We start from the raw sequence: 13,665 nt of genomic DNA on the forward strand, positions 1-13,665 counted from the left end.
TTCTGTGTGTGTGTGAGAATGGTGGGCATATATAATGTATTATATATACATGCTATGAATATAGCTTGCATCCTACAAGCATAGATGTAGAATTGGCTGCCCCTAGAAACTCCTCCTCCATCATGCAATAAAGGTGAACGAGTAAGAAGGGGGAAGGTGCACACTACTTCATTCAATGCCATGAATGACTTGCCATGTTTTCAAACTTGCATGCTTGTCTTCCACTGTTCTCCCTCTGGATGCAAGGTTGTTGAAGCTTGTGAAGAAGGCTGTTGCCTCTTCATAAGAAGTGTGGCTTGGTGTGCTGGGCTGGTAATGAGGTAGATTTTTGGACCGAAGATATAATGTCCCATTTTTAGACTTGTCTGGCCATTGGAACATCAGAATGACCAAATGTTAGTGCTTGATCTGTCATGGAAGTATCTTAATAATATTGATAGCCCTGTCAGTAAATCAATCAAGAATTCTTAGAAAGGAGTGGGCAACCTATGTCCTGTATGCAGCCCTCTGCTGCTCTCTGTATGGCCTAGGAGCCCCACCCCTGTTCCAACACTGCCATTAGAAGTGCCAGGACAGCAGTCTTGATCAGGACCACTGGGGGAAAGGCTTTAACCCCCATCCCCAGCAGACTCTGAGCGGAGCGAATTGTTGGGTGGGAAAAGCTTTAACCTCCCTGCCTCCTGGTAATCCCATGTCAGTGGGCTTGAGGTGGGGAGTTTTAAACCTAACCTACCTGACAGGATTGCTGTGAGGCTAAAATGGAGAGAAGGATCATGTAAGCTGCCTTGGGTTCCTTGCAAGAGGAAAAAAGGTGGGATATAAATGTAATAAATAAATAGGAACTACTGGCTATTGAAAAGCTGAGGGAAGACCAGGAGTGGATTTTTTGTATGAAGAGCCTTGAGAGCAGTTCTGGTAATGAAAACAAATTCTAGGCAGAATATATACTCAAAGGTAGCCTTTACCTGTCTTTAATTCTAAGTGTCTGTCTGCCCTACTGAGCCACTATGTGAACACTCAGCTACAGTTGGCAGATCTTAGAAATCTTGTTAAAATACAGGTCCTACAAGCCTTAAGTCAACTTACTCCTGTCCTAGACAGCCTCTCTTTGTCCTCACCTTTCTTCTCTCCCTCTGGGGACTTGGGGGAGAAGTATTTGTGCTGGGGTATGGAGAAAGTTAGGAACAACAGGGAATATTCCTGCTTCCTCTTATCTTCTCCATTGCCCAGTGTGAGAGCTTGCAGAAGGCATGTGTATTGCTGGACATCCTTCTGACTCGAAGACCAGGGGTGCTTGCCTTTGGAGAGCTGGTGAGTGGATTTGTGGACACCTGCACATCCAACCCTTTTCACTGTTTTAACTTTGCAAGGACGTGTCAGGCCCTAGAAGTTCTTGGGGAAGATTCTTTCTCTGAGGAGCTTGTTCACCCTTCAGTCTACCCGCACTTTACATTAAAACTGAATTTGCATCTTCCGGTCTACACTTTGCCATCACTATGTCAAGGCTACATGTGAGAGCCTCTGCCGGATGCATGCTGTATCTGGTAGCCATCATGCTTTGTCTTGTGGATAGTTTCCATCACATGAAGATTCGTTACAAAAAGAAAAGTTGCCAGAAGTATGCTCTTTTAGGCAGCCTCCAAGTATGATAGTTAACTTCTTGACCAACCTTCACCAACTTGGCTTCCTCTAGATGTGTTGGGCTGCAACTCCCAGCATCCCCCAGCCAATTGTGCTCACTGGGGGATGCTGGGAGTTGTCCAACACATCTGGAGGGCACCAGGCTGAGGGAGGCAGATGAAGACTGTCCTTTAACTGTTAATTTGGGGAGGAAGCAAGGCTGGCCCTACCATTAGGCAGGAGAGGCAGTTGCCTCAGGCGGCAGATGCTAGGAGGCAGCAGCAAGGTGTTCAAGGAGAAAACTATGTGCCATGCAGCCTACTCTGCACCCCCTAAGTTAGCCTGCTGCCTTCAAGTTCAGTGGAGAATGTCCCATCATTGGTGTTGAAGACAGATTCATCCACCAGTCCAGTCAGCTTTTGTATATGGAATGGGAGAGGGCACCTTATAGTTTGCCTCAGGCAACAAAATGTCTTGGGCCAGCCCTGGGAGGGAGCATAGCTTGGTGTTGGAGCATATGCTTCGCATGCAAAAGGTCCCCGGTTCAATCAACAGTATCTCCAGTTAAAAGAATCTTGGGTAACACAGGTGATGTGAAAGATCTCTGCTTGAAACTCTGGAGAGCTGTTGCCAGTCAGATGAGGCAATACTGGGCTAGATGGACAATAGTCTGACTCAGTTTAAATCAGTTTCCTTGTAAATTTGTATGGAATGAAAGTTAATCTTTTCTTTGGCACAATACTGGGTGAACATGCATTGTAAAAGTTGTTCCCAGTCTTTGCTGGTGACATTTTCTCTGCTGTCGGATCCTTTGCTTATCTGTCACCTGCTAATTTGTCTTTCAAAAATAAAAATAATGCAGTATTCATCATACCTTTGCAGGGGGGCTGGTGGCCTTTGGCCGTTTGGCAATAAGAGCGGCAGGAGCAAGTGTTCTTAAAGATGACTACTGACAAGAAAGGAGCTTTGGAAATGGACGTGGAGCTGCAACAGAAGAAGCTTGTGCATACAAGCAAGAGAACGAGTAATTAATTGAAAAGCCTGCAGGTGGAAAAGCTGGGACATGAATTTTGTTTTGATCATTTAAAAAACTGAACTGTCCATTCCTGCTTATACTTTACACTCATATTTATTATTGAAACTTACTTGGTGTTTTTTTTTTTAAATGTATTTGTTATTACTACCTCTGGGTAGGGCCATCTAATCAGTTTAGGGTGCTTGCATGGTGCCACTGTTAGGCGTTCTGTGAAACCAAAGGGCAGTGCATGTGTATCACAAGACTCCGATTCCTTTTCATTGTTTTTAATAAGTTGTGAACCACCTTGTGCATTGTTTTTGAAACAGAAGGGCCGGATGTAAAATACTCTTAACAAGTAAAAAAAAAAAAAAGCTAAGAGAGCAATCCTTTGGTCCTTAGGGTGAGCATCCCAGAGACCATGGGATAGTTCGGATTGTCACCGCCGAGGTCGGCGACAGTGCTCCGACCTTGGAAGGGGGAGTTGGAGATCTGCCCCTCTCCCCCACCCCCTCGCAGCTGGTGCAGAGAGAACCACACCACCTGCCTCTACAAGGTCAGAAACACGACCTCGGAGAGGGGGAAAAGGGGCCATTCTGGGGGTGGGGAGGAAAGGAAACCAGAGAGGCCAGGATACAGTTTATCCTGAGCCTCCTCCAGCCTCCTTCCTTCTCCCTCTAAAGCGCCCTCGCTAGATGGCTAGAGTGAAAAGCCCATCTAGCGAAAAACCAAAGAACGGAGGGGTGGGGAGGCAAAGATCACTGCTGCTGCTGCTCCACTCGCCCTGCTAGCTTCAGCCCGACAGGGCGTAGGAATCTCAGAAGCTCCTGAATTCAGGGGCATCCGAGCAGTGAGGGTGCAGTCGATAGGTCTGTGCCCTATAAATATAAAAGGAACCCACTCCGCATCCTTCATTTGGCAAAGCAGTGTCAGTAAAGGTGGATTGTGCAAGCCATCAAGTGGGCTGGGTAGTTCAAGCTACGCCTGGTCAATGAGTTGCCCAAACTCAGGGGGCAGGCAGCTTTAATATAGGATCAGAGTGATTCCTCTTAGCACCTTGGATCACCTGATATCTGCTGGGCCAAGAGCTGCAATATTGCCATCTGTCCATCCGCAGTGGTGGCGTTGCAGCACAGCAGGGTGAAGGCAGAAGCTCTTTCATATGGCAAACAGCCATGGCAGCACAGAGCTTAAGGCACCCAGATCCTGCTGTTTTGAGTCCCGGTTCAAGACCTGAGTGCTTGTCACTGAGCTGACTAGGCAGAAATTAAAGGACATGTATGTTCGTGCCGCCTTCTCTGTTGGAGATGAAAGGCTCTTAAGAGCCCATGGCGAGGGCTCGGTCTCTTATTATTCCTGTCAGTACCGCATAACTGCTGTGATATACTGTAATTTGGGGGCATATGGTAGCTGGGGTAACAGGTGCTATGGCACAAGAAATTGCACCTGTTCATATAGCCCATTGCCAAAGTGCTGATTAATATGACTGATGACATTTTCACACATAAGATTAGAGTTTGTGGTTCAGTCGGTTTGTAATATGAATGGAGCACCTACATTGGCCTGAATGCTAATTCGCATGAGAGAAATGTCCCTCTTTTGCATCTGCAGTGTAGATGTAACATTCCAGATCGAACCATGGTTAGGATTGTTCTTCCAGTTTGTGTGATCCCTCCCCTTCCCATATCTGCACACCAATTCTTCCACCCCATTCCTTTTTCAGAGCTATCTATGATACAGTGTTATGATGCCAGTGCTCTTCTTGGTTAGCCTTTTGCTTGTTAGGACATAGAGAAAGTCAAGGGGAAAAGCCAATCAGTGGAGCAGCTAGGTCCAGGGCCCCACAGCCCACCTGCACCCCCAAATGACCATCCAGATTTTCTACATGAGGTATTTATTGTGTGCTCGTCATTCCCTACTCATGGTTGTTTTCATGGTCTTTAGATGATGGTGTAGCCCTCCAGTTTTGCTTCTGTTTGTAAACAGCACTTTCTGTGACTTTTATTAGAGCAGGGAATAAGCGGTATTATTTCTGAAAGTGAAAGAAAACGCTTCTTCCTTTTGTATATTTGCACTATTCTGCTATACCACAGTGCCGTCTAGAGGTTATGTAGAGGAAAAGCAGGAAACGCTTGTCTAGTGCTCAGAACTCAATTCTGTGACGAAACTGAAAATAGATGCAGCAGATTGTCAGCCTCATGTAGAAAAGATCCCAGAGGACAGCAGGGGATGAGGGCAGCAGAGACAAACTCCATTTTATTCCTGTAGTCATGATGGTGCTATGATTTAAGTGAGCTTAAAATGCAAAATTGCACTTCTTTTTATCAGGGTTGGCAGTGTGTGTTTTGGTCTAACATATCAGAAACGCAGTGGAGGTTGGTGGCTCCCATGTCAGTGGGGCAGTGAATCCGCTCTGGGTTTCAGTCAGAACTCTAAAGGAGCTATTCAAGGTGCTTGGATAGCTCCTTTAGAGTTCTGACTGAAACCCAGAGTGGATTCACCATCCCACTAACATCGGAACCACCAGCCTCCACTGCAGGAACAAAGAAGCAGTTGTAAAGCATAGAATGGCAGGGTTGGGGGAGAAGAGAAATGTTAATTGTGTGCTTCACAACTGAAGTAATAGACACAGCAGTCTAACAGGGGTGCCCATAAGGCCATTAAGACCAGCGTCTAAAATTATGGTCAACACATGTTCATAATAACTAGAGTTATTCTGAATGTTCTCTTGTTTTGATTTTTGGGTCAGGGGGGAGAGCAGAAATGTTTCCTGGAAAAAAAACTCTTATTGTCAGAATGTTCACCTTTTCTTTCACCCTATTTGTGTGTGTGTGCACCCCAAATTGGCAAAAAATAGTTTCAACAAGATGAAGGAAATTTTATATGTGGAGGTTTAATCCCACACTTTACAGATTTGCTGAAAAGCCTCTGGCAAACTACTTCATAAGCCCCAATTCCCAGGGTTTAAAAAAGGAACTTTATTGCACTCTGTGATAATATTATGGTGAAGATGCATGTATTAAATTATTGTGAATCCATTGCTGTTGGAGTGGGAAGCATATTGCTCTAAAATGCTGATTATCAAAATCCTGTTTTCATGTCCACATGCCTATGATTTGGTGTATGTGTGTTGGGAGGGTTGGGGGGAGCCATACTTTGTTTCTTTAGAACTTGATCTCAGTTTGACTAAGCTCAAGTCAATTAGTGTGGGTACGTAATGGATGAAAATGATTCATCTTCCTTCTCTGCTCTTTTGCTGAGCTTTGGAATCTTGAGCTTTGTGAATGGGAAAAGTAATCTTTTCCTATAGCTGTCAACAAGGTATTATAGAATGGTTGCTGCAGTTGTAATTTATGCACCATTTCTCTCTCTCTCTCTCTCTCTCAAAAGATAAGGTGTGTGCTATTGGTGGGCTGGGGGCATCTGCTTCCATCTGTGCTCTTCAAGAAGCGGGGGGGGGAGATAAATTTGCAAAAGGGGAGAGGGAGGACACTCCCTGCTGAGGCGTGGAATAGCAAAGAGGCGGTCTGAAGGGTTGCTTCACAGCTCACCAATAGTAAACTTAATGGGAGAGTGAAGAGTGTGTGTGAGAGAGAGTGTGTGTAAGCAAACCTGAACAAACATTGAGCTCTCCGCTGGTTGGGATGTTTCAAAATTCAGAAGATGAATAACCCTAATCTTCAAGGTGGCCACATCTCAGATTCGTCTGACCTCAGGAAACCTCCAGGGAAGAAAAGTACTGCAGGCTCCCACAAGAGCAACAGTTCCAGGATTTCCTTAAATTCTTTCTGTTTTCTCGTTTGCATCTCCTTTGTCCTGCTGTGCCAATTTGGGGTACTCCTGGGACACCCCCAGTGCCTTGATTATGGCCCACCTTTCCAGCCACCTTTCCACCTGGAGTTCTGCTCGGCCTATGAGACGTTCGGCTGTTGTGACCAGGACAAGGACAATACTATCGCAGCCAAGTACTGGGAGATCATGGATTATATTGATCCCCATGCCCACAAATTGTGCGGAGGATACATCAAAGATATCTTGTGCCAGGTAAGGCAGTGGTTACTTCATTATGCACCATTGCTATGAGCTTGATTGTAAGCTACCGTGGTCCTGGTGAGAAGTAGGGGAGCAGAAATATCATAAAACGAAATGAGTGAATTTTGCATCCGAAGTTATTGGGGAAATACACCAGCAACATCTTCTTAAAGGATAATGTGATGTTATTCAGTGGGGATGATCCATTGATTACTTCCATATATCTGCATAGTGTACAGATATCAAGATGCTGTGATGGTGCTCCAAGCTGTATAATCATAGCAATTCATTGCAAAATAGTTCTAAGCCACTGCGATTCAGCGGATGGAATTCTGGCTTTGGTTGTGTGGGAAACTGAAGTTCACATCCTTGTTCTCACATATGAAGCAAAGATTGTAGAGCAAGGATGGGGAATGTGTAGACTCGCAGATGTTGTTGCAACTCTGATCAGCCCAAGCAAGCACAGCCAATGGTGAAGGACGATGGGAGTTGCAGCCCAACATCTGGAGAACCACATGTTCCTCATCCCTGCTGGAGAGAGAGGTGGTTGTTTTCTTTTTTCCAGAGATCTGAAGGCATCTTGAAAGACAAATCACTGCTTGTGGTTCGTACACTCATGCTACTTTAGTCTCTGGTCAACAGGTTTTGTAGGGTCAAATCAGTTTGGAAACCTGTGAAACTTATTTGAACAGTGGCAGCAGTGTGACAAAAGAAATACAGGTGTACCCCATACCCAAACCTTTATTGAACCACTTTAAAATTCTCCTTAAAAACTACTGTGTTTCTCCTGTACCTAAGCCCACCTCACAAGGTTGTTGTGAGGCTCAATGGGAGCTGTGAAGTATTTTGCACCCCGAAATGTGCCACGACCACAATTCAAAGTGACAATCTAGATGAAATAAAGGAGCGGCACTGTATTCTGTGGCTAGAGAGGTGCTGAAACTCAACAGTTTTGTGTCTGGGAGCAGCACAAAAGATAATTGATTCTTCTTCATTTGCTTTGCAAATGCAGACTGACTGGCCGTTCAGCAGCTTATCCAAGACTGAGTCAAGTCAGCCTGCGGACCTTGGTGTTTTGATTCCCAGATGCCATGAAGGATGTGTTTAGATTGTGCTCCTGCCTGGTGCCCTGCGAAAGCTGCGTTCTGAAAGCTGCCTCCGATCAAACCGCTGGCCGGCATGCCTCTGAAACAGCCTCCCTCTCTCCCGGCCCAGCTGATCTATTGCCTCCCTCTGTCTAGCTGGGGGTGCCCATCTGGCAGAAGGGAGCAGCCAGGCTAGTGTGCAGGAAGAACAATGAGCTAAGGGGGCAGCAGCCTCTCCTGGCCAGCTGCCCATCTGCTGATTTACAGGCAAAAAGGGGCTCCCTTTTCAGCGGTAGTGAGGCAGGCCGTGATTCACCATCTGCCAGCACGAAGCAGCCAAAACACACACCAGGCAAACACTTAATATTCTTCCAGCTTGGCCTCTTTAGTCCTACAATATTATCTCTGCATACTGAATGTGTCTTCTTCAACGGGGGTGCTGGTGGTGGTGCGGTGTGTGGACACTGCTAAGATTGTGACGTTGAAATGGAACAGCTTTTCAGAAAATAATTTTACAGCCACAGAAACCTACCATTCTGAAACAACAAAGAGCCCTGTGGCACCTTAAAGGCCAACACATTTATTCTGGCATAAGCTTTCATGCCCCTTCATGGATCACTGCCTTGTTGTGGCGAAGGGGCTTGCGTAACTCAGTGAAGCCATAAGCTATGCCGTGCAGGGCCACCCAAGACGGACAGGTCATGGCAGAGAGTTCGGACAAAATGTGGTCCACTGGAGAAGGAAATGGCAACCCACTCCAGTATTCTTGCCAAGAAAACCCCATGGAACGTATCACAAGGCTAAAAGATATGACGCCGGAAGATGAGCCCCTCAGGTCGGAAGGTGTCCAATATACTACTGGGGAAGAGCAGAGGGTATTTCCAAGTAGCGCCAGAAAGAGTGAAGCAGCTGGGCCAAACCCGAAAGGACACTCAGCTGTGGATGTGTCTGGCGGTGAAAAGAAAATCCGATGCTGTAAAGAACAATATTGTTTAGGAACCTGGAATGTCAGATCAATGAATCAAGGTAAGCTGGAGGTGGTCAAACATGAGATGGCAAGATTGAACATCGACATCTTGGGAATCAGCGAACTCAAATGGACAGGCATGGGCGAATTTAATTCAGGTGACCATCATATCTACTATTGTGGGCAAGAATCCCTTAGAAGAAATGGAGTAGCACTCATAGTCAACAAAAGGGTGGGAAAAGCAGTACTGGGGTACAATCTTAAAAATGATAGAATGATCTCAGTACGAATCCAAGGCAAACCATTCAACATCACAGTAATTCAAGTCCATGCCCTAACCACTGAGGCCGAAGAAGCTGAGGTTGATCGGTTCTATGAAGACCTACAACACCTTCTAGAACTAACACCAAAAAAAGATGTCCTCTTCATCATAGGGGATTGGAATGCTAAAGTAGGAAGTCAAGAAATCACCGGGATAACAGGCAGGCATGGCCTTGGTGTACAAAATGAAGCAGGACAAAAGCTAATAGAGTTTTGCCAAGAGAACATGCTGATCATAGCAAACACTCTTTTCCAACAGCACAAGAGGCGACTCTACACATGGACGTCACCAGATGGTCAATATCGAAATCAGATTGATTATGTCCTTTGCAGCCAAAGATGGAGAAGCTCCATACAGTCAGTAAAAACAAGACCTGGAGCTGACTGTGGCTCAGATCATGAGCTGCTTCTTGCAAAATTTCGGCTTAAATTGAAGAACGTAGGGAAAGCCACTAAACCTTTCAGGTATGACCTAAATCATATCCCTGATGAATATACAGTGGAGGTGAGGAATAGATTTCAGGGATTAGACCTGATAGACAGAGTGCCTGAGGAACTATGGACGGAGGTCCGTAACATTGTTCAGGAGGCAGCAACGAAATCCGTCCCAAAGAAAAAGAAATGCAAGAAAGCCAAGTGGCTGTCTGATGAGGCTTTACAAGTAGCTCACGAAAGAAGGGAAGCGAAAAGCAAAGGAGAAAGGGGAAGATATACCCAACTGAATGCAGAGTTCCAGAGAATAGCAAGGAGAGACAAGAAGGCCTTCTTAAATGAACAATGCAAAGAAATCGAGGAAAACAACAGAATGGGAAAGACTAGAGATCTCTTCAAGAAAATTGGAGATCTCAAGGGAACGTTTTGTGCAAAGACGGGCATGATAAAGGACAAAGAAGGCAGGGACCTAACAGAAGCAGATGAGATTAAGAAGAGGTGGCAAGAATACACAGAAGAACTATACAGGAAAGATCTGAATGTCCCTGATAGCCATGATAGTGCGGTCACTGAACTTGAGCCGGACATCCTAGAGAGTGAAGTCAAGTGGGCCTTAGGAAGCATTAGTAACAACAAAGCTAGCGGAGATGACAGTATTCCAGCTGAGCTATTTAAAATCCTAAAAGATGATGCTGTTAAAGTGCTGCATTCAATATGCCAACAAATCTGGAACACTCAACAGTGGCCACAAGACTGGAAAAGGTCAGTTTACATTCCAATTCCAAAGAAGGGCAACGCCAAAGAGTGTTCAAACTACCGCACAATTGCGCTCATTTCACATGCCAGCAAGGTGATGCTCAAAATCCTACAAGCTAGGCTTCAGCAGTATGCGAACCGAGAACTACCGGAAGTACAAGCTGGGTTTCGAAGAGGCAGAGGAACTAGAGATCAAATCGCCAACATTCGCTGGATCATGGAGAAAGCAAGAGAATTCCAGAAAAACGTCTATTTCTGCTTCATTGACTATGCTAAAGCCTTTGATTGTGTGGATCACAACAAACTGTGGCAAATTCTGAAAGTGATGGGAGTACCAGACCACCTTACCTGTCTCCTGAGAAACCTGTACGAGGGTCAAGAAGCAACAGTAAGAACCAGAGCTGGAACAACCGATTGGTTCAAAATTGGGAAAGGAGTACGACAAGGCTGCATATTGTCACCCTGCTTATTTAACTTATATGCAGAGTACATCATGAGAAATGCCGGGTTGGATGAATCAGAGGTCGGAATTAAGATTGCCGGGAGAATTATCAACAACCTCCGATATGCAGACGATACCACCCTAATGGCAGAAAGCGAAGAGGATCTCAAGAGCCTCTTGTTGAGGGTGAAAGAGGAGAGTGCAAAAGCTGGTTTGAAACTCAACATTAAAAAAACTAAGATCATGTCATCTGGCCCTATCACTTCCTGGCATATAGAAGGGGAAGAAATGGAAGCAGTGACAGATTTTACTTTCTTGGGCTCCAAGATCACCGCAGACGGTGACTGTAGCCATGAAATTAAAAGACGCTTGCTCCTTGGGAGGAAAGCTATGGCCAACCTAGACAGCATAGTAAGAAGCAGAGACATCACCTTGCCGACAAAGGTCCGTCTAATCAAAGCTATGGTTTTCCCAGTAGTAATGTATGGCTGTGAGAGCTGGACTTTAAGGAAGGCTGAGCACCGAAGAATTGATGCTTTCGAACTGTGGTGCTGGAGAAGACTCTTACGAGTCCCCTGGACTGCAAGGAGGTTAAATCAGTCCATCCTAAAGGAAATCAACCCTGAGTGCTCATTGGAAGGACAGATAATGAAGCTGAAGCTCCAATATTTTGGCCACCTAATGCGAAGAGAAAACTCCCTGGAAAAGACCCTGATGCTGGGAAAGACTGAAGGCAAAAGGAGAAGGGGACGGCAGAGGATGAGATGGCTAGATAGCATCACCGATGCAATGAACATGGACTTGAGCACACTCCGGGAGAGAGCGGAGGACAGGAAGGCCTGGCATGCTATGGTCCATGGGGTTACGAAGAGTCGGACACGACTGAACGACTGAACAACAACAAAGCTTTCATGGACTCTAGCCCACTTTATCAGATGTCCATGAAAAGCTTATGCCAGAATAAATGTGTTCATCCTTAATGTGAATTACGCATGGTGTGGAGAAAGTGGATAGGGAGACATTTTTCTCCCTCTCTCATAAGACTAAAACTCTGTGTCATCCCATGAAGTTGATTGGTGGGAGATTTAGGAGAGATAAAAGGAAGTAGTTTCAGAGGAGGGGTGTTCTTCAGGACCATCCAAAACTGAGGAGAAAAGGGTTAAATTCCCCCTCTGTATCTGCTCTGATCCAGATCCCAATAATTATCACCCCACATCCAAAACTGATGCAGTTTGCATTAAAAAAACATTAAATACTATGTCCCATGGGCAGAGCAATCCTAGCCATCATCTCAGAGAGCTCTGATGGCTCGAGTAAGAAAGGAGTAGCATTTCTGCTCGATTTCCCCCTCCTCAGATGTGTTTTAAAAAATTAAGCAATTCCCTTCCACTGAAACCAATAGGATGGAGTTAATATATGTCAGCTCCAGAGAGGCTAAGAGAGCTGGTCTCCTAGACCACCCCCTGACATAATCCTGGCAACTCCTCCTTTTCCCCCTCTCCAATATCAGAGGGCTTCTCTACACAAGGCTGGTAATCTGCTGCATCTCCTTTTGGTTTCGTCGCAGAATTGAGATCCCAGCACCACACAAAGAGTGTTCCCTTTCCTGCTTTTCCACTACATAACCTCTAGGTGGCACTGTAGTATAGCGGAATAGCGCAAATACACAAGTAGAAAAAGCGTTTTCTTTCTGCCATCAGAAATAATTCTGCATTTTCCCTGCTCTAAAAAACATGCTGAAAGAGCGGTTTAAAAGTAGAAGCGAAACTGGGGGGTCACAACGTGGTCTAAAGGACCTGTAAACAAATGTGACTGGGAATGAAAAGCACACAATAAATGCCTCATGTAGAAAAACTAAGAGTTCCACCATCAGAGACATAAGGCCCACAGATTTTTCCACAGGGACTAGGACAGAGTGAATCTGAGGTCAGATCTCCATCTCCAAGGATGGACCTCTTTTTCAGCCCTCAGAGAGGGAGATCCCATCTCTCTTATGGCCCCTGGGATGCACTCTCAGGGACCAGAGCATTGCGGCTTTAACCACATTTAGTCATATCTGGTTTGGATCTTAATCATGGTTGTTAATGTCAATGAAGACTGTTAAAATACCGTGTATATCTCTGTTTGTGTGATGTGTTTTTGGTAAAAGCCATTAAGGAAACAATCCTGTGCATGTTTAGACAGAAAAAATCCTACAACTCCCAGCATTCCTCAGCCAGCCATGTGCCCGAGGGATGCTGGGAGTTGTAGGAGTTTTTTCTGTCTAAACATGCTTTAAGGTCACACCCTAAGTTTTTGAAATAGGAAGTGCTTCAGTAATGACAATTAGTACTAATGGTAAGACCCAAAAAGTCTTTAAAAACTCTGATTTGATGCTTGTACTTTGCAGCCTCACTAGCCTGATCAATAACGGGGAAAACAATTGGGTGGGTGTGTGGGTAGGAGTGAAGTGGTGGATAATCTGGGGGGTGGGTTTCCCCCTCCTCACAAACTGCCCAGTGGATCTTGGGTCTTCTGAATCTACCCCTCCCCCCGAATTGATGGGGGTAAATTAACTAAGCCGCAGTGGCTTAGTGGTTAAGATGCTGAACTGCAGACTGGAAGGTCGGCAGGACAGCAGTTCGAGACCCGAGCGCTGCGTGACGGAGTGAGCTCCCGTCTTCAGTCCCAGCTTCTGCCAACCTAGCAGTTCGAAAGCAAGAAATTGCAGGTAGATGAATAGGTACCGCCTCGGCGGGAAAGGTAACAGCGTTCCGTGCACCTCGGTGTTCAGTCATGCCGGCCACATGACCACGGAAGCGTCTTCGGACAGCGCTGGCTCTTCGGCTTAGAAACGGGGATGAGCACCGTACCCTAGAGTCGGACACGACTGGTTGGGGACACCTTTACCTTTTTACCTTTAAATTAACTACACCAGCTCCAGGCTAGTGTTGTTCATGGGTCCAGTCCTGGGGCATCTGCAAGAGCAAATGGGCTTTGGATCCAGTGGATCCAG

At 45.7% G+C, this 13,665-nt stretch overlaps 1 protein-coding gene across 2 annotated transcripts in view; it reads left to right on the plus strand.

Moving 5' to 3' along the window:
* Window positions 1-6,143: 6,143 nt before the first annotated feature.
* Window positions 6,144-13,665, plus strand: part of HHIPL2 (HHIP like 2) — a 38,073-nt gene continuing 30,551 nt past the window's right edge. The window contains exon 1 of one of the 2 annotated variants that reach the window (XM_084828731.1): window positions 6,144-6,679. In XM_084828731.1, the coding sequence (XP_084684857.1) occupies window positions 6,299-6,679 (381 nt within the window). In that variant the 5' untranslated portion in view covers window positions 6,144-6,298. The remainder of the gene's footprint in view (window positions 6,680-13,665) is intronic. The other variant, XM_084828732.1, reaches the window with a different exon arrangement.

This window comes from Heloderma suspectum, chromosome 1, assembly GCF_057233095.1.
Source record: "Heloderma suspectum isolate Gila_16-S chromosome 1, 16-S_ref, whole genome shotgun sequence".
Taxonomy (NCBI): domain Eukaryota; kingdom Metazoa; phylum Chordata; class Lepidosauria; order Squamata; family Helodermatidae; genus Heloderma; species Heloderma suspectum.